Source organism: Mus caroli, unplaced genomic scaffold (genome assembly GCF_978045245.1).
Source record: "Mus caroli unplaced genomic scaffold, Mus_caroli_1 scaffold_5, whole genome shotgun sequence".
Lineage (NCBI taxonomy): Eukaryota > Metazoa > Chordata > Mammalia > Rodentia > Muridae > Mus > Mus caroli.
In genome coordinates this window covers 94,078,886-94,105,178 of record NW_028227260.1, presented here as the reverse complement: position 1 = coordinate 94,105,178, position 26,293 = coordinate 94,078,886, and the positions used below count along the sequence as shown (strand labels likewise).

The 26,293-nt window shown below is 49.5% G+C and overlaps 1 protein-coding gene and 1 pseudogene across 1 annotated transcript; one reads left to right on the top strand and one right to left on the bottom strand.

The window, feature by feature from the left end:
* Positions 1–3,290: 3,290 nt before the first annotated feature.
* LOC147004692 (putative PWWP domain-containing DNA repair factor 4) lies at positions 3,291–9,770 on the bottom strand. The gene is made up of 4 exons (XM_085837688.1): positions 9,716–9,770; positions 9,341–9,432; positions 7,912–8,066; positions 3,291–5,794 (listed from the first exon to the last, which is right to left on the bottom strand). The coding sequence occupies exon 4, from the start codon at positions 5,607–5,609 to the stop codon at positions 3,447–3,449; it is 2,163 nt and encodes a 720-aa protein (XP_085693814.1). The 5' UTR covers positions 5,610–5,794; positions 7,912–8,066; positions 9,341–9,432; positions 9,716–9,770; the 3' UTR covers positions 3,291–3,446.
* A 7,250-nt stretch (positions 9,771–17,020) lies between these two features.
* Positions 17,021–25,251, top strand: LOC147004691 (X-linked lymphocyte-regulated protein 5C-like; annotated as a pseudogene).
* The last annotated feature ends 1,042 nt before the right edge of the window (positions 25,252–26,293 follow it).

The window sequence follows — 26,293 nt, the reverse complement described above, 5'->3', positions numbered from 1 at the left end:
GGATTTCTTATGGAAAAGAGGAAGTAGTTTGAAAAGGATGTAAATGCCTCTTTCCAAAGCCTGAATGAAAACCTCCAGAGCAGTGTTTGTGTGTGTGTGTGTGTGTGTGTGTGTATGTGTGTGTGTGTGTGTGTGTGTGTGTGTGTGTGTGAGAGAGAGAGAGAGAGAGAGAGAGAGAGAGAGAGAGAGGGAGAGATGAGAGATTCCTGGAGAGTTTGTTTCGCATGGGGTGGTCATGGGATGCAGACTCCTCATCACGTCCAGACACCACAATGAAATACTTGATGGCCCTTTGGTGCTAGGTAGCCCTTTCACTGTGTAAAAGAAAAACAGACAGAAGACCGTTTAGTCTTTTACTCCTGTCTCAGGCATAATGAAGAAAGAAAATGTTTTGTTCTGGTGGTTTTATGTCAACTTTCAAATTAAGAAATGTAGCTCAGTCTGCAAATAACAAAGGGTTTTAGTAATTCCCATCTCCAAGGTAAGGTGTCACATCAGCGTGTAAAGTCCTTGGCCTGAAAGCCTGAGGACTTGGGTTTAATCCCCAGCACCCATTTGGAAAGCTGGACAGGGTGGCTCTCACTTTGATCTCAGCTTTGAGAAGGCAGAGACAGCTGGGTCCCTGGAGCTCCCTGGTCAACTAGCCTTGTGTTCTCATGGAACCTTAGGGCCATGAGAGATGTTATAGGAGAAAACAATGTAGACAGTTCTTGAGAAATGTTACCTGAACTTGACCTCTGGCCACTACACAACTCTTCACAAGCATGTATTCCCACTGACACATAAGGACGAACCTGGACACGTCAGAGCACACATGCATGTGCATGCAAACACACACACAGAAAACAGAAACACACACACATACACACACACACACACACACACACACACACAAAACAAACACAAAACCACATAGAAAACTTCTACTATAAGCTGGTGTATCTGTAAGAAATTCTAGGATTCACAAATGAGACAGGCTCTCTAGGAGATCTTTTCCTGGATGGCAGGTGTTACTCAGGTACCTGCATGGAATTTTTGGTGGGTCTGGTAACAGAAGCAATTCTGCCTCTGTGCAGTATTTCAGGAATAGGGTTGGACATGATTCAAGGGGGTTCTTTGTAAGGCCTGGATTGATTTGGGTCACACTTCTGGGAACACTTCGTAGCAGGGGTGTGAATTCTGCTCACACTACTAGGTAATCTTTCTTAAGGATTGAGGGCCCATGCTTGCAGCCTGTGTATGGATGTCACTTCACGCTACTACTCATGACATTTCTACTTCCATTAATACCATGTAATTCCAACACAAATACACTTCCCACCACCCAATCAGGATGTACTCTGCAGTGTAGGTAACAACATTTAGTACTGTGATGACATCTGTGGGTTCCTAGAGTGTGTGCTTCAATATCTTTTTCCTCTGTGCCTCCAAGCCACCACCTAACCAAAAGGGCTATTTTTCAATTAGCTTCCTTGAGATGGAGAGATGGCCCAGTGATCAACAACAACAAAAACTACAACAACAAACACACACACACACACACACACACACACACACACACACACACGGATTCGGCTTAGGGTCATGGGGTCATGAGGCACAGGCTACAGTAGTCCCGGGGAATGCATACTGGTCTGCTTTACTGACATTCTTCTCTGCACCTAGATCTGATAGTATTGCTGTCACTGTGACAGCCCAGCTAAACAGCCCACCCCTGTTTATAGCAAATACAGGCACACATAATTTCATGGAAAAATGAAAAGCCACAGTTAAAGACCAGTACGCAGATAGTGAGTGACTTCAATACCAGTCACCACCAATACAGAGGTCATCTGGGTTAAAAATAAACAGAGGAACACTGAAAATTAATTTATTGGGGAGAGGACTTCAGAGACGCCTGGGACAAGAATGGAGTCCCATCTTCCCAAAAAAATTCAAGGATACAGACCATAAGAGGAGGAAACAGGAACTTGTGGGAGGCATGTCAGGGCTGCTTCTCATCAGTACACCCCAGGAACAGTGACTCCAAAGAAAGGCAGGCCTTTTCCCTTTCCTGCAAACACCAGAAGTCTCTGATCTCAGAAATGTGAGAAAAGCTGAGATACCAATGCCTGGTGCAGGGCTGCAGACAGTCAGCCCACAAGGTCGGCAAATCTCTCTCTCTCTCTCTCTCTCTCTCTCTCTCTCTCTCTCTCTCTCTCTCTCTCTCAAGAGTATGAAGTCTCTGGCATGTGGAGGATGGCTGATAATGTAAAGTGCTTCCTGCATGGGGTGAAAACCTGAGCTCATTACCCAGTACTCATACAAAAGTGGAAAAAAGGTATGCAGAAAGGCATGTTTAATCTCAGCACTGGGGTAACAGAGACAGGAGGATCAAAAGAGCTGCCTGGCAAGCCATAATTCTAGAAAAATCAGCAAGCAACAGGTTCAGTCAGAGATCCTGTCTCAAAAACTAGAGAGAATAACTGAAGAAGACACCAGACCTTGACCTATGATTCCCGCACACTTGTGCACGCACACACTTTTACATAAATACGGAGAGATACACAGAGAGACAGGGAGAGAGAAAAACAGACACACACACATACACACACAGTTGGGGAAGAGAGACAGACAGACAGATACACACACACAAGAGAGAGAGAGAGACAGAGGGACAAATAGAGAGACAGACACATACACAGAGTTGGGGGGAGAAAGACAGACAGACACACACAGGAGAGAGAGAGAGAGAGAGAGAGAGAGAGAGAGAGAGAGAGAGAGAGAGAGAGAGAGAGAGAAAGAGAGAGAGAGATTGTAAAGCACAATAGACTGTTTCCTTGCTTTTTTGTTGCCTCTTGTTCTTTGCATTGTTGTTGTTCCAGGGTCACAACATTTCCAACCCCTTCTGTGGCTTCAAAGCACAGCCTCAAAACACACATCTGTTCCTCTCCCTCGGCATGAGTGAGTGAAGGAGGAAGTAATGGAGAAAAGAGTGGAGCCCAGCCCCATCCATAGCAGCACCCTAGAGAGAAAGAAGATTGGAGAGAGGGACAGTGCCAGAGACCCAGTGTCTTCAGGAACCTGGTGTTCTGTCTAGGTGCATGGGGTCCGTGCAGAGGCAGCAGCCTGTGCTTTAGCTCGCCAACACTCCACACAGGGCTTTCCAGACTTTCCAGAGAGGCACCCCCCACGGGACTTGTGCATGTTGGGGCACAGGCGAAAGAGAGCCAAAAGGCCAGGCCTGGACTGAAGCTTACAGGATCAGTAGAGTGGACTTAGACATCTACACTGACAAGCACGAACGTGAACATTTATTTCGAGGGCGTAAAGAAACACTTAGTGAGGAGCTTTGACAGCAGCCATTGTGTGCCCCCACGGTCTCCCAGATGTTCCAGTTTGGAGGCGCTTCCTGTCTCCTGTCTTGGGAGCCTCAGGGGTGACAGCTGAAAGGAGGTCGATCCCTTCTAAGGAGTGGGCACAGGAGGGTCCCTGGCAGCCTGAATCCTGGCTGCTGACCTCTTCCTGGCCGCCTTTAAGATGGTCTTGTCGAATAGCTCTTTCTCACGGTAGTGCACGGGTGGGCCTCGCAGGTACTTCTCTTCTGCCTCCTTGTAGCTGAGCTCATCCAGGGCAGCGATGGAGCAGATGATGGCTTCTGGAAAAAGAACTTCCATGGTAAACCGCACTTTGTCTCCTCTTGCCAGGGAGAGCAGGGTCTCGTCTGCTTCTTTGGCTACGTCTTGCAAATGTCTGGCTACGAGATGCAGCTGGTCCTCGTCCTCCAGATAGGTCTCAATGCAGAAGACTTCCCTCTTTGATTTCCAAAGATTGTCCAGCCACCTGGACGGTTTTCTGCCCTTCACAATGTCCAGCAGGTGCTGGTCGGCCCCCTTTTTCTTCACGATGAAATCCACGAGCTTCTGGTTGGCTCTGTCCCAAGCGGCCCTCATGCGGTCAGGCAGGAGTTTCTTGTAGGGCCCCTTCCCACCCAGAGCGGTCTCCTCCTCCCAGTCTTCCAAGTCTGCATAGCTCACCTTGGGGAAATCGATGTTCAGGTCGCCCTCCTCAAAGGCTCTCCTTAGCGGGTAACTGGCTTGGGTGGTGTAGTAGTCCATGAAGGAGCCCAGGAAGGAGCCACAGGCGAGGCCCTCTCTGTAGTGGTCGATCACTGAGAAGCACCAGTTGATGCCCTGGGCGTACAGTCTGCTGGCTCTCCTCACAAGTGATACTTTCTCCCCACAGTCCAGGTGCTTCAACTTGCGGAGAGGGACTCGGATACCCCTGCGCTCAAACGGCATGTTGCCCTCGATCAACAGCACCCTCGCCATCTTGTCGTTTTTGCTGACACTCTTGACCACCGCTGGCCAGAAAGGAAGGTCCTGAAATTTGAACCAGACCAGCGTTCCTCGCTCGATGGTGCTGGGCTCCTGGGCAGAAGCCACGTTGGTGGCTTTGGCATCTTTTTGAACTCGGGCCCCTCTCCTCTTGAACCTGGTGTTGGTCACCTTTGAGTGCACTTGGGATTCCCATATTGGGAGCCCACACAGTGAACACACCACACGGGTCTTCTTTTTTTGACTAGCTATGCGGAGTGACCTGCGTAGCCTTAGGACTGGAGGCGTGCAGGCTGCCGATGCCCCCTTTGAGTCTGGCTTCGGGGTCCCCGGGCCAGGATGGGTCTTGTTCTCTGGGAGGGCGGTCTTCCTTTGGGCCCCAGTTGCCCGGATCTCTAGGCCAGCACCCCGAACTCGTTGTTTGAGAGCTTTAGGTAAGATAGAGATGTGCCTCTTTGGCCCAGAGGCAGCCTGCTGCTCATTTTTAGCCCGGGTACCCTCCCTGAAGGCTGGGGCACTCAAAGGCCTGAGCTTGGATGTGCCTCGCTTTCTCTTCCCTGGATCACTGCCAGCTTTTCCCAAGGTTGTCTCCCAGTAACTTGGCCACACTCTGGTGCCTCTTAACACATCCCCTTGCATTTCAGAGCGCAAGAGGCCTATAGTAGTGTGGGCCTGGGCTTCCCCCACTCGCACATTCTGCGAGCCCATCATCGCAGGACCTGGATCCGGGCGAACCCGCTTCCCAGGACTCCTCTGGGAGAGCCCTTGGCATTTCTGGTTGCGCCCTTGGAGGCACAGGTGCAGGTGCAGGTGCAGGCGCAGGCGCATGTGCAGATGCAGGCCCTGGCACAGGCTCAGGGGCAGACGCTGGCGCAGGCGCAGTCGCTTGCCTAGGCTGGAGCTGCTGGAGCTGGCCTGCTCTTTTGGAACCTTTGGAGCCACGGTGTTGGTTCTTCGGCCACCTGCTCTACCTCTTTGAAACAAGCTGCTTCCCTCGCCCAGACCATCCAGGGCCACCTTGAGGGCTCTCCTGGATGCCCTGGTCTGCCCTGGCGAGCCCCTGCCCCGTGACTCCTTTCCTGCCAAGGAGGCGATGTTTATGATTTCAGACTTGTCTAGGGGCCTCACCTCGGAGCTCCTCACTCTCCTCTTCTCACCCACAGGCAGTATTTGGACCTCCAGGAAGGGCGCCCCTCTCCTCTTACTACGGGCTGGGGTCCTGGGTCTGGACAACACCCTTGCAGGCCACAGCTGGCCCTTCCGGCCACAGAGTACATACTCTGCAGAGTCCATGGCGACTGGACTCTGGGGCTGTGCTGATCAGGACAGGGTGACTCCTTTGGTTGTTCTGGGCACTGTTGTGACTGCCAGCCGGTCCTCTCTGGCTCTGCTCTCCTGCCTATGGCGTTGCTCTCCCTCCAGAATCTGGTAGAGAAGTTTGAACTGACTGAAGTCGGTCAGGGTCGTGCGCGCTTATCCTGTAGGGTGGGAGAGGGAAGCAGAGCTGCATTAGGAAGGAGATCGCCTTTAGTGGACAAGGAAGCAGCACCTCAGTGAGGCAAGGCATGAGAAATCAAGGGAGCTCACAGAGTCTGTTCTACAGAAGGGAGGATGTGGGAGAAGGTATGGAAGGTTTCAGAGCATCTGTGGGAGACAGTCACAACAATTTTGTTCCTCGACCTGAGGCTGGGGTGGCAAACATCCTCCCAGAGAGGTGGGCGTCTTACAAGGCTTGTGTGTTTTCTTGCCCACCCAGTCAGTGTCTTGGGGTTCACTGGGATTCCCTCCGGGTGGGGGAACCAGCCTCACTGTTTTCTTTTCTAGGGAGGTAGCCCTGTGCTGCCGACACCAGGAGCCCTTGGACAGCTAGTGAACTTGCCTTCCAGGTCAGTGTGTTAGCAGGTTAAAGAGCAATGGGGCTGAGGAAATGTTCATGGTGATTTGCAAGTAAGGGTGGCTGCTGTCATAGCTGCTGGCCTCCTCCTGTCCCAGTCCCCAACCCCCACCCCCACCCCCACCCCTGTGGCGCCAATCTTTTGGTTCAGAGCTCTTGTTCCCAACTCCAGCCTGGACCTCACTGTGGGATCAAGTGTTCGCAGGGCACACCTGGGGAGAGCCCCAAAGAGAAAGCACTTCATTGTGGAGAAATGCTTACTAATTGGCAGACTCAGCAGTATCAGGTGGAGCTCAACAGAGTAAGCCAGTGCCTCTGTTGGAATTGTGCACCCGCATGCTGCAACCTCAAGTCTGCAGGAGACCCTGCACATTCCTATCTGCCTGTGATGGGCACTGTTTTAACAAGAGACCCCAGACCACAGAACTCTCTTGCACACGAGCTCTGTGGCCTAATCTTAATCCACACGGTCTTAAACACATAGGAAATTTATGGCCTGGATGTTACCTTGGCCATCCCTAAGTCCAGTGGTGTCCACACTCATCTGTAGCATAGCTCTACTGTTCATGTTCCCCCATACTCTGCCACTCAACAGAGTTCCTCCTCCCCAGCCATCTCAGTGGAATCTCATTACGTTCTTCTCCTTGGCCCCTCTCTCTCTCTCTCTCTCTCTCTCTCTCTCTCTCTCTCTGTGTGTGTGTGTGTGTGTACTTGTGTGAGTGTGTGTGTGTGATGTGTCTGTTTGGTTTGTGTTTTTGTGTGTGTCTGTTTGGTGTGTTGTGTTTTGTGTGTTGTGTTTTATGTGTTTGTGTATGTATGATGTGTGTGTTTTGTGTGTTTGTGTGTGTGTGTTTGTGTGAGTGTGTGTGTGTGATATGTCTGTTTGGTTTGTGTTTTTGTATGTGTCTGTTTGGTGTGTTGTGTTTTGTGTGTTGTGTTTTATCTGTTTGTGTATGTGTGATGTGTGTGTTTTGTGTGTGTGTGTGTGTGTGTGTGTGTGTGTTATGTCTGGTTTGTATGGGGGCGTGAAGGGCAGGTTGGCTACTGTGTTACTGACTGCCTCTGCCTTGAACCAGTCAGTTTCCTATCAGCAGTGTGTATGTCACTCATGCCTGTGTGAAACAAATTCCTCATCTGTTTGATCCTCAAAAGAGGCCCACTGTGCTTGCTGATAGATACGGACTACAACACAGAGGAAGGATCAGGATGGGCTCACATGCCACCGCTGCTCACCGCTGCTCACTGCTGTTTATGCCAGGAAGCAAGCGATCCAGGTCATTACCTGGGCCTCAGCAAGCACAGTGAGGCAGAGCACTGGTGGACTCTGGCCTCCTGAAACAGCTTCCTAAGGACGCTGCTCTTCTTGTGAACTCCTGTTACCCCATGTCCCTTCCGTGAGCATGGGCCAGCGGAGCTCATCACGGGACTCCAGACCTTATCTGTAGGAATTTCCAACCATCCAGAAATATGGGGGCGGGGAGGACAGATGATATTCTCGTGATCCCCTCGGTCGGTCCTTCCCTCCCCTCTCTCTGTATCCACAAACACCTGCTGGTACACTCTAGCTCCCAATTCACTCCACAAATGTGCAGTGTCCCTTCTGTTGTATTCCCACCCATGTCTTACTGACTTCAAATCCGAGTTCATGATGCCTAAAGTGGCTTCCTACATAAAGCAGTCTAGGAATGTCTCAGGGCACACCTTCTGGATGATGCAATAGCACATGTGTACTGTGGAGGTATGGAGTTCAACTTAGGGATCACAGACGACAGTGGCGCTTCATCCTAGGAGGCTGTGTCATCTCCCGAGTTGGTTTCCCCCTTGGAGTGTCTTGGGCCTTGTCACACGGTTATCTCCTGAGGACACAGAGGAAAGCATGAACGCTTCACTTACTTTCAGGCTGCCTTTTGCTGGACCTTCCTTGCGCATGCTATCCAGGAAGGCTAAATGAACCCCCATCAAGTCCAACCATGCCTCTCCACCATCCAGGTACCATGCCTTGAGCATGTGAGAGCCCACCCACCCCTCACAGGGTACTCTTGGAAACCATGGATGCCCGAGGCACACCTATAGAGTACACGACGCCTTCTACCCTTCTCAGGCTTGCATATGCTTCTGCTTCCCTCAAGTGGGGCATTCTCAGCCCCACATACTTCTAATTTCAGTTAGGAAGCATACCTGGGAATACCAAGTATGTGTTCAAGCCCACAAACCAGGGCATCCGTGCAGCATCTGTAACTCAGTCATAAAGAAATGTGTCTGCACTCATATCAGGCCACGCTCTCCCCAGCGTGTATTCCATCTGTACATGCCTACTGCTCCTAGGTACATAAAAGTCCTTATGCTTCCTACATCCTGGTTAGACGTTAGCAGTATCACCACCTGCCTCCACCGTTTCCAAGCACCGTCTCCGGTGCACTACTTTCAAAAGGTTCTCCGAAATTTTTGTGAGAGTTGACTTTCTGGTGAAAAGGGCACACTATCTTCCCAGAGGCACACAGAGAAGTTGGGGGGGGGTGGAATCCTGAAATCTCTGTCTCAACCCACACTTTGGCCCTGGGACCAAAGGCCTTCTATCAAGAACTTGCACACATTCCCTCTGTGCGGGTTCTTTTCACATTTTCTCCAGATGGGAACAATGGCTTCCCTCCCTGCAGTAAAGACAGACAGGCGGGGGACAGTCTGATGAGAGGGTGCAAGAAGAGTACAAGACCTATTGCTCTCACACAGGGGGCGGGGGTGGGCAGAGATACACAGGGTGATCCAGATGTGCTGGTGGGTCAGAGAGCAGCCCCTGCCACACACGGTGTAAAACCCAGCTGATGCTCCACCCAACTGTGTGAGGTGAGCAAGATAAAGACTCAGTCAGACACAGACGCAAACTAATTACCTGCCGAAGAAACAGACTCTGCCCCTTTCTTGGGGGTTCATGCCACACTGATCTTTATCTCCTTCTGTCTAACTGAGACTAGTGGTCAGTTTAGAGACAGCTGTCTTTGGGAGGCATTTTTTACTTCCTGTGTCAGGCAGGCCTCCGGGCCAAGAGAGTGTCCTCACCACTGGGCTTCAACCATTCTCCAAGGGAACTGCAGGTTTCCCCCACCCACACCCAACCCCCAGCCCCGTTTACCTCCTCCTCAAATGCCTCCCAGCTTCTCTCTCAGACAACTCTCTCAGAGGCAATTATCCAGGGTAAGGTGTTTTCACACAAACAGGGTCATCCTGTCAAGAAGAGCACATGTGACGATCATTGCTAAACAGAAAGGAGGTGTCCATTTACAATGGCGAACTATGCTCTCAGGGCCTGAAAAAATAAAGCTAGCAGCAAAGAAGTGTCACCAGAGGACAAAGAGAAAGGGCTGAGTGAGCAGCTAGTCCTTGGGGCTTCTCTTCAAACAGTAGTAGTGAGAGAACCTTTCCTGTCTGGGGAAAGAGCAAACAAGCTCCCAAGGCCCACTGGCAGACTCAGCTCTCACACACAGGCAGGTTGGCTGCTGGCACCTACCTAAGCTCTTTGAGTGTCTGTCTAGTCATTCCACCTCTCCAGCCTGTGAGTGTCCTTCGCAAATGTATCTGTAACCAGGAAAGAATGTATTGTCCCCATTGTCATGGCAACCACAGTGTCATCAGAAAACATTCTCTCCTAGTAGCCAGTTCTCTGAGGAAATCAGGAAGTACTAATCCACCCACCCAGGAGGCTGACTGTTCACTTACATCCCTGTCACCTGGTTCTCCCACCACCCCCTGCAGCTGCACACATGAGAGTAAGTAAGTAAGGGTGCACACAGTACAAAAGATGATACTGCCGTTCCAGGGTGCCAGGCCTTTGACTTGACCACAGAGGGTCTGAGACAAGGCAAGAAAAACGATCACAGGTTCCATCCTGCCTTCTAAAATAATAAGACCAGGGCCCACGTCTGAGAAGGCCACCTTTTCTCCTGCCAGAATTCGGAGGCAGGCACATTGTTTGTTTCTCCTCATGCAAATAAGCTTTCCAGGTCACTTGGGGCAGAAAACATGGAGGACCATGGACCTGCACAGGATAGAAAGCAGTACAGGAGGAGTGCACGTGGCAGCAGCAACAAACCAACCAACCAAACAAAAAAAACCCTACCCTGCATCTCATCAAGGAAGGGGAGAAAGCCAGCCTCAAATGGCAGGAGGCTTTGGAAACATCAAAGCCAGCTGCAACCCACCCCCCAGTGAAACATTTTCTCTAGCAGTGCCACACCTCCCAAGCCAACCCAAAATAGCACCATCTACTAGGAAGCAAGAATTCAAATGCCCCAGGCTGTAGAAGATATATCATTCAAACCACTACCACCACCATCCACCTGCATACACACAAGGAGAGGGAGAGGGAGAGGGAGAGGGAGAGGGGGAGGGGGAGGGGGAGGGGGGAAGGGGGAGGGGTAGAGGGGGAGAGAGGGAGAGAGGGAGAGGAAGAGGGGAGAGGGGGAGGGGAGAGGGAGGGGGGGAGAGGGGGGAGATGGGAGAGGGGAGAGGGAGAGAGGGAGGAGTGGGAGAGGGAGAGGGGGGGAGAGGGAGAGGGAGAGAAGGAGGAGAGGGGGAGAGGGAGGAGAGGGGAGAGAGGGGGAAGGGGGAGAGGAGGAAGGGGAGAGGGGAGGGGGAAGAGGAGGGGGAGGAGGGAGAGAGGGAGAGAGGGAAAGACAGGGAGGGAGAGGGAGGGAGAGAGGGAGAGGGGAGAGGGAGAGAGAAGGAGAGGGGGAGGGGGAGAGGGGAGGGGGAGAGGCAAAGGGAGAGGGAGATGGGGAGGAAGAGGGAGGGAGAGAAGAGGAGAATACATGCATACACCCACTCTCAATCACAGGCATAGAGGAAACTGTTTTCCACTAAGCTGTCCCAAGGCATGCCTGCCACTCTAGGCAGCCATGCTCTCATCCAGTGAGATGTTTTCTCACCAGATTAGATGGCACCTGTTTGGACACACAGTTCTTCGGGGTTCTTCTATTCTGCTCATGGCTCATACATGGATCCTTACACAAAGTGACTTTTGTTGAAGCGATTTCACTGAAAATGCTTCTCATGTCCATAAAGAGACAATGCATTTCCTTCTGAGGGCTTGGATAATATCCTGCTGTGTGGATGTAGAGTGCTTGGCCCATGTCTTCCTCGTGCTGGGTTAAATCGGGACTTTCCCACTGTGATTTCTTCTGTCTTGAGCTTTGCCATGCCAATATTCACTTGGATGCCTCTATATGAGGAAGCGGCACTTACCTAGAGGTGGCGTGACCCTGTGATGGGCTGATGCAGCATTTCCCATTTTGTTGAACACAAAGGTCCTCCCCACAGTAGATAAAACATTGAAAATTCTCACAGCAACAGGGCCTTCACAGTTATTCTTAATTCCCTTCCTAAATAGTCAAGTGGCGGCTGGCTGGATTTAACTGCTGTCCTTGTATGTTGCCTGCATCCCCTAAGGTCTGACTTCATGGAATGTGCGTTCTGAGCCCCCACACACACATGTGCATGCACAGATGATGTGGCAGTGAAGCGTGGTCGACATAGATCCACAGTCCTTGGAGGAAGACAGAAGGACCGTGAAGTGTCAGAGCCAGAGCTGAACAATACTGTGATAGCCAGGAGTCTCACTTGTACTGTAGATAACACAAAGCTCTGGAAGGCAATCAGAAAGGGGGGCCGTGAGTACTGCAGTCCTAAAGAGGCTGGTCAGGAGTCTGTACCGTGGGCATGGGACGAGGGGCCTCCTGTTTCTGCCCCTTGTGTACTTTTGCAGTCCTCACTGACCAACCGGGTCCTCCGGAGAAGCAGCCACAAATGACACTTAGACAGCAGGGGGTTACTGTGGCCCAGTGTGCAGGCACAGCCACAGCGACCAGTCCAGCATGCACATCATCTTCAAGTCTCAAGTTACAGTCCTGTGATTGTTTGGTGGGAGTCAGTTCATCCAGTCTCACGCATGACGTGGTGCTTTCAGTTGTGCATACATAAACTGGGAAGTCGCCTAGGAAAGGCCGGAAGTACCTTTCTGCCTTTCTGGAGAGGCTAGCATCCCTTACTTTCTGCATGTGAGGACTAACCCTGGAAAAGGAGGGTCTCAGGTGATTGAGCGAAGGATGTCTGTAAAGGTGAGCAACTAGTTATTAGGGCCAATGAGGTGACGCCACGGGCCTCAAGCCCACCCTGGAGTGGACAAAGCCCAGAGGGCCACCCTTGGAAAGCTTTGTCAAGGTGCTAGGGACTCTAAGGACTGTGTGCATGTAGGACAGCATGTCTGCCCCTGCAGAGACAAGGAACCTTCCACATGACCCTTTAGGTACCCTTTGTGTACTCTCGCGATTCTGCACAGGTCCATGCTTCCTGCTGTCTTGCAGGAACACTTCATGGTCCTACTGTCCCGGTCCTCACCCAAGGGCTGCGGACCCATATTGACCATGCTTCATCATCACATCATGTGATGCGCACACACGAAGCTTGGGGGCTCAGAACACTATTCCATGAAGTCAGACTTTAAGGGTGACTGGAAACAGGGAGCGGAGGTGTTCCTGACACATTAGGCTCTTCCTAGGTGAGTTCCGGTTTATGCATGCACAACTGAAAGCTCCAAGTCAGTCATGCGAGATTACAGGGCATGCCAACTATGGCAGAGGTGCACATTGGCCAGGTTCACGCAGGGCAGACATGGTTTTCCACAGGGAAAGAGGAAGTGAGGAATCCTTGGGACCATCCTGGAGGAGAAAGAGGGTCTTAGAGATTGTGGTGAGCTACATGTGTCCCTGTAGGTGAAGTGATAACATATGGAGAGCCAGGAGAGTCCTGACTGAGGTCAAGTTCCAGAGCCTGAATTCCACAGTAGAGTGGAGGAGTGGAGGATTCGGGGAAGTGTGGTGTGGAAAAGCATTGATACAAGGAAGCAGGGACTGAGAAGGGTGGGCAGGACAGCCCGTGTGCTTGCAGAAGGACTAGGGATCTGCCACATGGCCCTGTCTGAAGTCCTTGGGCACAGGAGACATTTATCCAGGTCCACACTTCCACAGTTGGGCCTACTCAGGTAGGTATATGTGTGTTTCAGGTCCTCCCAGGCCTCAAGGGCACCGTTTCCTGTCCACGCACACATGCGCCATTGCTGGTGGGCCTGTCATGGTCTGATTCCCCCATGCCCAGAATGGCTGTAGCCCTTTTGCCCCATGCCTGCCAGCTATTTCATATTGTGGCTTTAACATGCCTGCCAGTCATTGACACGGAGAAGCGACTCGGCTCAAAGCAAGGACAGGCTGGCCACATAGCCAGATTTGTTCTGGATGTTCTGGATGAGATCCGCTAATCTTAAGAAATTCCACAAAGCGTTTAGTAGGCCCCATCAAATCAAAGGTCGATATGAACTGATATGTGAAAAATCTTGAGTCAGAGCTGACCACCAGGCGGCACTTCCTGCACCTGCATATGAACTCATTGTGGGTTTTGTGTGCTTTCTTTTCCTTTATGAGCTGACAGAAAAACATATCCATTGTCATAGTTCAGACAATCCTGAGTTATGTCCCTGGTCTGACCAGCACTGTGGTGTGCTTTCTGTAAACTATTCTTACTTAAGTGGTTACCGTGGTTTGTGTGCTGCTTCTTGAACTCCAACATGCCTAACCAAGGACAAGGACTGGACAGGAGCCCGCATGTGCCCATGCTTGTCTGCAGAGGGTGAATACTCTCTGAAAATAAGGGCCAACCAGCTGTGACCACCCTCCAGGGGAGCAGGGCTCTGGGCAACCGTGGCGAGGTGTGTGTCTTCTAGGTGAGTGAGCAGATATTAGGACCCAGGATAGCCTCCGCGAGGTAATGTCTGGTGCCGGATTTCCACAGCGAGGGGCCCAGACTCCCGGAGGACTGTCTAACAATGTCCTCTGAGGGTCACAGTGACTGAAAAGAGTGAACCCGGCAGCAGGGCTGCGCGGGGAAAGACTTGGGACCTTCTGCATGGGTCTCTCTGGGGTCTTTGGGTACTGCACAAGTTCTCTGGGTCAGCGTGTCTACAGTTGGGCTATTGAAAACAGTGTGGGTTCTTCGGGTCCCTTGAAAACCTTAAGACAGTGGATTTTTTGTGGACATACGCATAACTCCAAGTCACACATGCATGATTGCTGGGCAGGCCTCTGCCTGGAACCAAGTAGGCGAGTCTCAAGCATGTGCACACATTTTCCATCTTGGCACAGCACTTCTGGAAGTGACTTTGCACTGGCTGTGGCCTCCCTCGAGGGTAAGAGGGGTTCGGTGGGACTGTGGTGGTGGGGGGTGCAATTCCCTAGGTGGGCGACAAGGCATCTGGAGACTTATGGTAAAGCCCTTCCGGAAGCATCATCCCCCCTCCCCTGCATGGCTTGGCCCAGCCCACCCTCGAGAGTAAGAGGGGTTCTGTGGGACTGGGGGGCGGTGTGCAATTCCCTGGCTGAGGAACAAAGTATTGCGAGACCCAAGGTAAAACCCTTCCGGAAGTGATGTCCAATGACCGTGCCCACCCGCGAGGGTGAGTGGGCTTTGTGGGAACTTCGGAGGTTTAGTTCCCTAGCTGAGTGGCCAGATATCGCCAGGAGAGCCCAAGGGTAGGAGGGTAGGATGGTTAGGACGGGTGGAGGGGAGGAGGGGAGGAGGGTGGGGTGGATTGTAGGAGGTGTAATTACATATCTGAGTGACAAGGTATCACAGCAGTGAAGGGAAACCCCTTCTGGAATTGACTTGGAATGTGTCAGCCTTCTCTCGAGGGTCAAAGGGGCGTGGGGGACGGAGGGGGATGGAAGAGGGGTATGTCCTTAGCAGAGCGACAAGGTATCTATCATAGCCTCCCATGGGAGGTAACCCTTCCTTATGTGATGGCAGAGCACTGTGAGCAGTCTCCAGGGAAATGGGTTGGCAGCAGGGGGCTGGGGGATTGTAGGAGGATTAATTCCCCAGCTGAGCGAGGAGATATCTCAAGACCCAAGGTAGCCCCTCCCGGAAGTAACATGCAATGTCCTCACCCACTATGGAGGGTAAAGGGTTTGGTTTTGGGATTTTAGGAGGTGTACTTCCCTAGGGTGTCGGGATATCGGGGACCCTCAGCAGTCACTTCTGCAAGTGACTTCTCCCTGGCTGGTTTCAAGGTTGACACAGACTGCCTGGGGGAGGTTCTTCCCAGCTGAAACACAAGGTATTGAGAGACCTCTGATAGAACCCTTCCAGGAAGGATGTCTCCTTAGCTTTTACTACCCTGGAGGGGAAGAGGGTCTTCCCGGGCACTGCTTTGAGGCTATTTCCAGTCCTTAGTGCCTCTGCATCCCGAGACACATGGTTATACACTTCTGAAAGTGGCATCTCACCAGCTGTGAGGACCCTGGAGTGCAAGAGGAGGTGGGAGAGGGGTGGGAGTCGCTGTGAGGCTGAGGCCAGTGAGACGGGGTCCCCCAAATCCCAGTCATCCAGTCACCACTGAGAACATCTTAGAGTCTGGAAAGCAGGAACTGCACAAGCCAGTGATGAGCCCAGGGCCAGGGGGAGGGGGAACTCTGCCTCAGCTCGGGGGGTGAGTATCCTTGTCCAAAGGTCAGAGGGTCCTTCTGCAGGAGACTTAGAAGGCAAGGACTCTGTATGACGAAGGCTTCCCTCCCACCCACAGCCCTTCCTGCTGAGACAATCTCTGCTTGTCCACCCTGTTTATTCACTGTTCATTGTGGAAAATGGGTGCATGCGACTCACTCAGGGTGGACCAGAGATTAAATACATCTCACAGGAAGGAATGTCGGTGAACGGAAGCTTATTGGCTAAACCCTCTGGGGCCTGTCCATCTGGATACCTCGTTAGCATGGAGCCCTGGGTGTTCTGGGCTATGTGACTAGTGCTCACGATATCCACATGGGACGTTGTGGTCACGGGTTCCAGTACAGGAACCCCGTGGACGCCTCCCACTCTCCTACATGAGAATTTACAGGGGCTTCTGTATCTGTTCAACCTTCCCAGTTTTTGTCTGGTGACACAGCTCCACATGTCCCACAGGGCTCTACTGACTGACAGACAAAACTAAGGATGAGGGTCTGGTTGGGGTGGGGGAGGGAGGGGAGAGTCTGAGATAAATGTAAAAGTCAGGGGGATTTGGGTGTGACCTGAACACACAGGTGGCACAGACCACCAGGCTATTAACAAAATCCACACCCAGCCTTCTGGGTGGAAGAGAGACATGCATATACATCCCTTCTGTTGAAGAGACAAGCCTGCCTGTATGCTTTACACCCCTGGTTTCTATATTCCTTGTCTGTGAGCACAGAGACTCCATGCCCTCCACAGGCTGTGTGTCATCTTAGGTGAGTGCATCGGGGAATCCCTGCATTTGCCTCTGGTGTATTCTTTTGGGTCTCTCCTGGAGGCTTGGGTCCCTGAGTTTCTTCAGAAGCATCTAGACTGAGAGTGGTAAGGAATTTCACCTGACTGCGCAACAGGGCTCAATCATTGCTTGCCAGGGCACGGCTCCAGTGACTTCAGTGGCCACTGGTGGATTGGTGTTTGTGACTAGACACCAACATTGGATCTAGGGGTTTAGTCCAGCTTGTCCTAGCCTGGTGACAAGAAATCAGGAGAAAGAGCTGAGACCGAGGGCTACTGGGCTGTGGAGAGCTCTGTGTTCAGCCAGAAAAATGGGACAGGATGTGATTGGACCTGGCAGGATATTGATGTCACACTCCCCACCTCCTCTTTGCTCCAGCACATTTGGCCACATCCTGTGGAGTCCTGGTCCATGTTTTCATTTAGGGTCATGAAATTCAGTGTCTTTACTTTCAGGAGTCCTGTCTGACCCAGGAAGGTTCCAGCCATGTCAGACATGGAACACTAGGCCATGAAGAAAAGTGGCAAGCACCAGAGAGTACATAAGACACTCCCATCAGATGACTCCAAGAACTCAGATGCAGTCAACCCTGGTAACAACTGATATGGGGCTTATGGGGCTGGGCCCAACCATGGGGATGCTCTACTACTTGGCACAGAGAACATGGGGCAGTCTGATACTCATCAGGCAATTCCATGGTATTGCAGCTGGGTGGGCATGGAGGACAGGATGGGGTGGTGGGGAAATCAGACTCTGGCCTCTAATTCTCAAGCATGCTCTAGGTTTCCATCCCACGTGACAGTCTCAGCCCTGGCAGAGACAGATACAAAGCTCACAGAGACCAACATGCCTCTGAAGAAGCCCAGGGGTCACAGGGAATTTTCTTGTAAGGCTTGCACACGTACATGTACCTCCTGTCCCTAGACTGGGGCCAAGCCCAGTTTCACCTGTGAGGGTGTGGGTGGGGTGGAGGTGGGGGTGGGGGGAGGGGTGTAAGTTCCTGGAATTCTGCTTCTAAACCTTTGTGTTGGATCTGGGCTCAACCAACTCTCCAGTGGAGCTGTTTCCCATGCAGGATGATGAGAGCAGCATGCTTCATTTGCAAGGGTTTTTTTCTTCCCCTTCGATGCAGCAGTGGACAATCCAGCAGTTGGTACCACTGGGATGGGCAGCCATTCTTCAGGATCAGACATGCAAGAGGCCAGGTGTTGTCTTCAAGGGTTAGCCTTCCCCAGGTGTGGTACTTTCAGTGTGGTTGTATGCAGATAAAAAAAGCAAAAAGTTCCCTCTCTCAGGAAATGGATCTAAGTGGTGGGGGAAGATGGGTGTTGGGGGATGCTATTAAGTGGAATAGGCCAGCATCAGGAAATGGATCTAAGTGTCAGGTATGTGTGTGCATGCATGTGTGTGCGTGTGTGTGTGTGTGTGTGTGTTAAGTGAAATAGGCCAACATCAAAGCGACTACTGCTGCCTGTTGTCTCTCCTCTGAGTATCCTGGATTACAAGTAGGTCCATAAAATGATACAACCTGAACTCAGAGGGGAGAGTGTCAAGAGGCAGGCGATACCCAGTTGAGGGGAAGGTTTGCAGGGGTTGAGGGGAGGTGGTTCGAGGCAGACTCTGGGGGTGGCACATGGTCACCTGGCAGAAAAGTTGAGGAGACACTGTCTGGGTGATGTAGGAGGAATAGCTGCAGGAGGGATTTGAGGAAGGAGGAGAGTGAATGTGGCTGGAGTGCAGGACACTTGGGTGAGTACGCCTTTATGAAACCCTGTGCTGCACTGTGAAAGGATCCCGGTGAACGTTTAATATAAAATCCCCTACTTCTGTGCAGCTGCCTGCAGTTGGGCAGGGAACACCTGGGTTGCGATTTCCCATGAGTTGCCCAAACCCAGTCTGGGGCGGGATTCCTGGGGATACAGTAGGCTTTCAGTCACTTGTGCTCCAGGAAGTAACCCTTAGCCGTGAGCCCATATGTATCTATCTGCAAAGGACACTTTGGCTCAGTATGAAAACAAGGACAAAGGAATAAAATTATTGACCCAGAGAGGAAAACCGGACTTTACCCCACGTGAGCTCTACCCTGTGCAAAACGGCACGCCTCTCTCCTTTCCCTTCAAAGCAAACTTAGGATGCTTGTCCTCAATTAAGAATTCTGTGGTGTTTTTCCCATAGGGAGCCTGTTCAGAAGAAGATGCAGGATTTCAAAGGTAGGTTTGAGCAGACCTTGTTAGTCCCAGAACTTTCTATCCAACCCCACGATTTCCATACAGTGAGAATGTGGTCACTGAGAGACAGCACAGCTCTGGAACAGTTCTGTGGCTCAGAGGATATTTCTGAAAAGTAAGTTGTCCTTTGGCCTTTGGGGGTTACCTTTATCTTAACTTTTAAGTTGCCGATGTGAGTAGGGGAAATGTAGCTGTCGCCCAGGCTGTGGGGAGAAATTCCTGCTTCCTGCTTCCTACTTCCTGCATCGCTGGAGAGTGTCACTAGAGATGATGGGCGAGCAGATAAAAATCTGCTCTTTAACTCACTGCAGGAGTGGTATGTCAGATTTCAACAGCTGTCTTTCAAGTTCTGAAGCAAGTCATTTTTTCTGCCTTTCCAAATTTGCTCTCCTCCAGGAACACCTGCTAAAGGAGAGGTGGTAAAATAGCCTTTAGTCTGTAGACATTTAGGAACCTGTCAGGGAACTCTGAAGGCAGCACTGGGAAGAAAAGTGAGATAGATTGTATTGTGTACATCGTGCATGCCACACTAGCTTGTTTTCTGTCGTCCACGGTAACAGCGCCAGTGTACCACATGCCCCTCCAACCGAGGCAGGTTTTATTCACTTGTATAGGTGGACCCAGACAGCATTACTAGAGAGCCATCATCAATTCTTAGCCAGAGTGTAGAGTCAGCTCATACAAGCAAGGAAGTCTGACAGCATTGCTCTTTCTGGTGGCAGAGGAACTGCTTGGGTTTTGATATGTCCAGAAAATTGTTTGTCAGTGGCATTCTTTAGTCAAGCTGAATGCCCCCTGCCTGTATTCCTAGCACTTAGGGAGTAGAGACAGAATCAGGAACTTGAGATTGGCCTCAGTTACATAGCAAGTTTGAGACCAGCTTAGGCTACAAGAGACCCTGTCTTTAAAAAACAAAAACAAAAACAAAAAGACAACCGATGCAGACACATAGTTATTCATGCTGTCCTGTAGGTGGTGTGTCTGGGGTGAACCAACTGTTCTACTTCCTCTGTATATTTGACTTAAAGTGATGCCTTTTCCCTTCTCACACAGGTGATGATGGTACCGGATTTCTTATGGAAAAGAGGAAGCAGTTTGAAAAGGATGTAAATGCCTCTTTCCAACGCCTGAATGAAAACCTCCAGCGTATTTTGGAAGTTCAGCAGAAGTCAAGGTAACATTCTGAGCACCCGTAGACAGCCTTTACTCTTCTTCCTGAGTCACCCTGTCTGCCATCTTGGTCTTGCACAGAATGGAATAGCTGATGGGATCTCTGGAGCACTGCCTTTTTCTCTATGACCTGGTCCTATTCATAGCCAATGGGAACCCCCCCCCCTTTATGGAACTCAGATGTGTCAGCTGCAAGACTGGCAAGACAGCCGTTTCTCCCCTCTTAGATAACAGAAGGCCAGTCCTCTATGGTCTACAAGACTGTACCTATTAGGAGATATCACCAGAGCTCTCTCTCTCTTGTAAGTTCCACACGTGGAAAGTGTTCTGTGCACACTTTCTGTCTGTACAACACTGTAGGGTATGTTGCCTTCAGGACATGGACTCAGGCTCTCAGAATTTATAGGTTACTCCATAAGGGGAAGGGAAGATGAGTCTAATTTTAAGCCAGAAGTGTGATCTTGGGAGAGGTCTGCACAAATGCATCCTCAGTGTTGGAGAGGGAAGACATGTGAAACGATGCCTCTGGTAGCAGCTTAAGACAAAGTTCTCCTGGACTGAGAGTCACATTTCTGACTCTCATAAATCAGTGTAATTCATGCCCCATTTCTCTTTTGCTCCGAGCTCCTGTTTCAAAATTATGAGTGTTTGTCATTGGCTTTCCCTCACCCAGTGTGACCATGCTGTGTAATCGGTACTGTGTTTTACAGGCAGGAGCTTAAGTCAGTGTACTGTAAAAGGTTTGGGTCCTTGTACCAGAATTGGCTGGATGAGATGGACAGCACAAGGGACCAAAAAGAATACTTCAGAGTGAGTGGCAGTCTCAGCTAGCAACAGATCCTCTGCTGTGTCAGTTTCCCTAGTGGCAGGGCTTCCTACAGCAGGTCTGGAGGGAAGGGACAGGACATGAGCTCTGGGAGACAAGAAGGGTGGTTGATGTGGAGGGGAGAGACTGGCCATCCTCCGTGACTTGGTTTTTTTTTTTTTTGTTTCCCTTCTGTGGGAAGATGACAAGGGTAATGATGGGTTAGGAGCCTGCATGGTACAGGTGTGGGGGGATGAGCAGGTACTGTCTGCAGAGTGCAGGAGGAGGTATGGGATTGTATCCTGAGAGGGGACCCTTCAGGATGGACACAGTGCTGATACCAAGAGTAGGAGGGCCCCACGTAGCCTTCTGACACAGTGATCAGGGATGTGGAGTGAGAGCAGTTCATGGGGCTGTGGAGGGGCAGGTGGAGACTTAGCTGCCAGTGTGGTTGGCGTTCAGACCGGCCCTGTCCCAGAGGAGAAGAGGGAAAGGTTCCCATGCAGTGATGGACCTGCGACGGTGATTGAGTCACCTTTAGCCTGGAGATGAGAATGGGCTTTGGGGGGCAGGTAACTGGACTCAGTGCTGTCTCTGGGGGCTCTTTCTTCCTGGTGGAGGACAGAGCTTTCCCCTGGGGATTCTGACTGAGGGAGATGGAGACAGATTCCAGTCTGGCGGTGAGGAGCGTGTTCTCAAGAACCCACTGATTGGGATGCAGCCATAGTCCTAAGGCTTGCTCATTTTGAAAACTCAGGAAAATCATTAACTTGTCTGCCTCAGTTTCCTAGAAGCAATGTCAGACTGGTGGAGAAACCCTGCCTTCTAGACCTGTATATTGAATGGTTTCAGCTCTTGAAATTTTTTTTTGCTGGGGAATGCTCGACAGCAGGAACTGATATATGGTTGCTATTCCTCTGCTGTGTCATTCTTTTTTTTTTAACCTTCTAGAAGAGTTTACTTGGGCTTATAGTTCCAAAGGTGATCACAGAGGTGAAGGAGGCATGGCAGTAGGCTGCCAGGGTAGGGAGATGAGAGAGCACAACTTTAACCACAAATACAAAGCAGATAAACTGAACTGGAAGAGGGTTCTTTTTTTCAGCAAGGCTGTATCTCCTAAAGGGTCTCCAAACAGCAGCACTGAATAAGGAACCAGTGTTCAAATAACTGTGCCTATGGGGGACCATTTCATGTTCAAACCATCTTATTCCACTCTCTGACCTCCATTGGCTCATGACAATATTATAATGCATTTGCTAAATCCCCACAGACTCAACATTATGCAAAAAATCCAAAGTTAACTGCAATGCCCTGTAAAATGAAAAAGCAAATTGCAATCTTCCAACATACAGTGGCACAAAATATATATTCTCTCTCCAAAATAGAAGAAAGAGGAAATATTAAGAAAATAATGGCTCAATCAAGACCAAAATCCAGCAGAGCAAACACCAAACTCTGCACATTCATGTCAGATGTTAGGGACTTGAGTTCCTAAGGGTTTAGATAGCTTAGACCCTTTGGCTTTCCTGCCTATAACACACATTGGCTGACTCAACTCCATATGTAGCACTCCTTTGCAGATGTCTCAGGTATCTTCAGTAGCTTGGAATCTCCCTTGAAATTCAGGTTTTCCTTTTATAGCCTCACACAATGGCTTCCCAGGCCCCTCTACTCACGGTGACTTTAGCACTGCCATAATTTACCTGGTTCCAATGTCTCTCTGAAACCCCAGAAGAAGAATCCATGGCCACCACACTCTTTCTTCTTGCATGCTTCCGAAGCCAGCACCATGTGAACAACATAGCCAAGTTTGACTGGTGGCTTGGGATGGAACTTGACACATTTAAATCATTTTTGTACCAGATGCTGCTGTTTTCTGGAAGAAATTAAAATGCTTTATATTCTCTCTCTCTCTCTCTCTCTCTCTCTCTCAAAATTAAATGCTTTATATTCTCTCTCTCTCACACACGCACACAATCTCTCTCACTCTCTCTCTCTCTCTCTCTCTCTCTCTCACACACACACACACACACACACACACACACAGAGAGAGAGAGAGAGAGAGAGAGAGAGAGAGAGAGAGAGAGAGAGAGAGAGAGAGAGAGAGATTTGGAAGCTTAGTTGGGCAGAGCCTTCCACTTGTGGCACAGCTCTTGTTGCTCCAAAGAAGAGAAAGAAACTCCTACTTAATGGGACTAATCTTAACAATAGAAGCCTCTCTTTTAGCATAAGCTGTGGCTTCCCAGTTAAGCTCCCCAGTGCTCTTTTTCTTTCCAACTGGACATTTTCTATTTCTCTCTGTTGCACTTGATCTTTCTCACTGTAGACTTATGTAAGAGTTATCAATAATAACCGTACCACATACTCAATGTTATGTTGTCTTTAAATGCTTTTAAATTTAGTTTAGGCAAGTTCTTAGGACAAGGGCAGAAGGCAGACATATTTTTTCTTACCCAAAATATCATAGGCACAACCTCTAACCCAGTTGCTATTAAAGTCCTTGTTTTTGTTTGAAACCTCACGAGCTGGGTGGGTCTCCACAATGTCAGTGCAAAAGACTTAGGAGGCAGTGATTTGTGACCATGGTGTACATGCGGACAGGGACCTAGACAGCATTAAGGATCATCTTAGAAGCTAAAATGTTTCATGGTTGAATAGAAAAGTCACCTTAAATGTTTAAATACAGACATAGCTCATATCCTGCCTATCTTTTTATCTTTAAAATTAGACAACACAGAGCATGAATTTAAACACACACACACACACACACAGAAGTAAATTTCGATTATTTCTCAACTAAAAGGTCAAACCAGACTGACATAATAGAAAGAGGAAAGATTGCTTTCTAAGTGGTTAAAGATATGGAGAGGGTTTTACAAACACTTTAGTGAAGAAAAAATAAACCATATACATACACACACATGTACACACATGAACACATAAGTACATGCACACACATATACACAACACATGCATAAAGGTTCTTCTAATAGCTGAGCATAAAAGAGCATTAACATTAAATGAGAATAGATGAAATATTGAACTCATCTTTTGCAGGAAATATGAGAAGAAATAACATAGATTCTTAGGGAGTAATACAATTCTTGCAAAATACTTAATAGCAGTAGAAACCTAGGAAAGGAGTATGCCTTAAATCTAATTCACTGTTTTTAAATAGACAGCCTCAAGCATGAGAAAGTGTTTCTCAACCAGAAATCAAGCCAGAGTTAGTTATCTCTCCTTTTGCTTTGGCTTCTGGAACAGTGTCTCTGAGGACAGACTAAATGTCCTGGGGAAAAACAAGCCCACAGTAGAGCAGCCCAGGAGTGACATAGTGAGATGCTGAGTAAGATACAGTGAGACTGGGGAGGACTCACACTTGCATCTCTCCTGGTGCTGAAAGACCTAGCAAGTCCTTCAGGTTGTACTGTAAGACACTTTTTGAATTTCTGTAAGGTGGGTGCTGATCCGTCCAGCAGCAAATTCATTCTCTCCTCTAACCTTCACATTTCTCTTATTTTCTTCCCTTGATATTTTCTTGGTGACCAGTCTGGCTAGCTCAGGCTGCTAGGTTGGTAGGTGGGAGGGTTGGCTGTGGCTGTAGCTGTGGCTGGAGCACAGGAAGACCTCCCAGCAGGAGGTTAGACTCATTAGAGGGAGACCAGCACCAGCTCCTTTGCTCTAATGCAGCAGATCTCGATGAGCAGAGAAGGTCCATGGTTTTAGAGCTTTATTGTAGAAAGTCAGAGACAGAGAGAGGGAGAGGGAGAGAGAAGGGAAGGGAAGGGAAGGGAAGGGAAGGGAAGGGAAGGGAAGGGAAGGGAAGGGAAGGGAAGGGAAGGGAAGGGAAGGAAGGCCATGGTCACTTGGAGAGAGAGAAGAAGGGAGGGAGGAGAGAGGGAGCAAGAGGCCTAGAGAAGAAAGAGCTTGAGAGCTGCTCTGTCATTCTTATTTGGTGGTAATGTAGTTCATGGGGTGGCACAATGTGGGGAGTCACTGACTGATGAGGGAGGTTTAGGTGAAAAACTCCTTTGGAGAGATGTGTTCCCGTGGAAGCTAGTCTGCACGCCTATTCCATTTGATGAAAAGATTAGTACTTTATGAAACCTGGGCCACAATAGAACTTAAATTTTTACTTTATTTTGTTGAAGTGGAAGTCTACAGATTAGATGGATCTTAGATTAATTTCAAAATGAGTAGTTCTTTCATGGGAATTTTGCCCAGATGGGACAGAATGATTCCCTCTGTGACAGGTCAGACATTGTCATGTTGTTTTTGGTATTGAAGGTCATGTCTTCAACTTTGATCATGAATGATAAAACCCACAAAACAGCATGGGAAGCAACTGCTGTAATCAGCTGGGTTGGATGTTCAGTTTTGCTGACATTTTATCGTTGATTTCCTCTATTTCAGTTTATAACCCAGCAGCAAATGAAGATTTTACAGACGGCTATAGAGAAACCAAGCTTGAAAACGCTAAAGATATGTGTGACACATTTTTGAAGACCCGGTAGATTACACTTGTGAACAGAACACACCCATATGTCACACCATGCGTCTCTAAAAGCAGGAGACAGAATGAATGGCCCTTTCTCAATTTGTGGGAAAAGTAATTAGCTTTGATATTGGTGATCACATTCTCTTTGGTATATTTTCTGCCATGCTAAGAAGATGCTGGTAGTAGTCAGTGCAGCTCCTTTCTCTTTACTTTGTTTGTTACAATTGAGACTGAGACACTGTTAACCATTGAGTGAACTCCCAGCAGCTCTGTGAGTAGCGAGGACAGTTAAGTGTGGATCATCCAGGCCCATGACAGCAAGGGAGATACGTTCTGCCCAGTCGTGGCAATTACATATTGGAAGCAAATGTCATTTGACTTTGTGGCTGGTTCTCTGTCACTTTTCCAAAGTGAACGTTACCTTACTTATTTTAGGAAGAAGTGAATAAAGATGGGACCCATTTTTCTGTGCATACTTTCAGTTATTCATGAGGTCATAGAGACCGTTCCATTGCAATGGGAAAATCAAGCCAACATGCCACCCAGACTTGCTGAACACACTCATGTTTGTGTGCTCAGAAGTGTTAAAAAAAACTCTTCTTCACAAGATTCCCACAGCAGAGCCAGATCCTAATGTGTTGGGCCTGTGCTAGTTGTGGGGCTGTGGCATTTCCCAAAGACACGAAGACTCATTTCAAAGCTGTCTTCCAGTCTGGTTGAAAGATACCTGCCCTTACCTATGGATGAAAGCATTTTATCAGCGTGTATCTGTGTAAGAGTTTGTGGCTCCAGGGTTTTGGATGGGTGTTTACAGGAGTGTTTTCTAGGGTTCTCCTTGGAGTGTCTACTATTCATCAAGTCCGTCTGCCTGTATGTGTGTGTTTGTCTAACTCCTTAGTCCTTCATTCTCTTATCCTTGTCCTATGCTGTATTTATTAAAATGAATGCTTTAGAATCTGTGTTCTGCACATTTGAGGTTTTGGGGGTTTTGTTTTCATGTGTGTACTTTTGAGTCTCTGTGAGCATATTCCCATGGGTGTGTCAGTGCCCATGAAGGC

What these genes read in the sequence shown, in the direction of transcription:
- LOC147004692 (XM_085837688.1), bottom strand. Translation starts at nt 5,609, where the DNA reads ATGGACTCTGCAGAGTATGTACTCTGTGGCCGGAAGGGCCAGCTGTGG.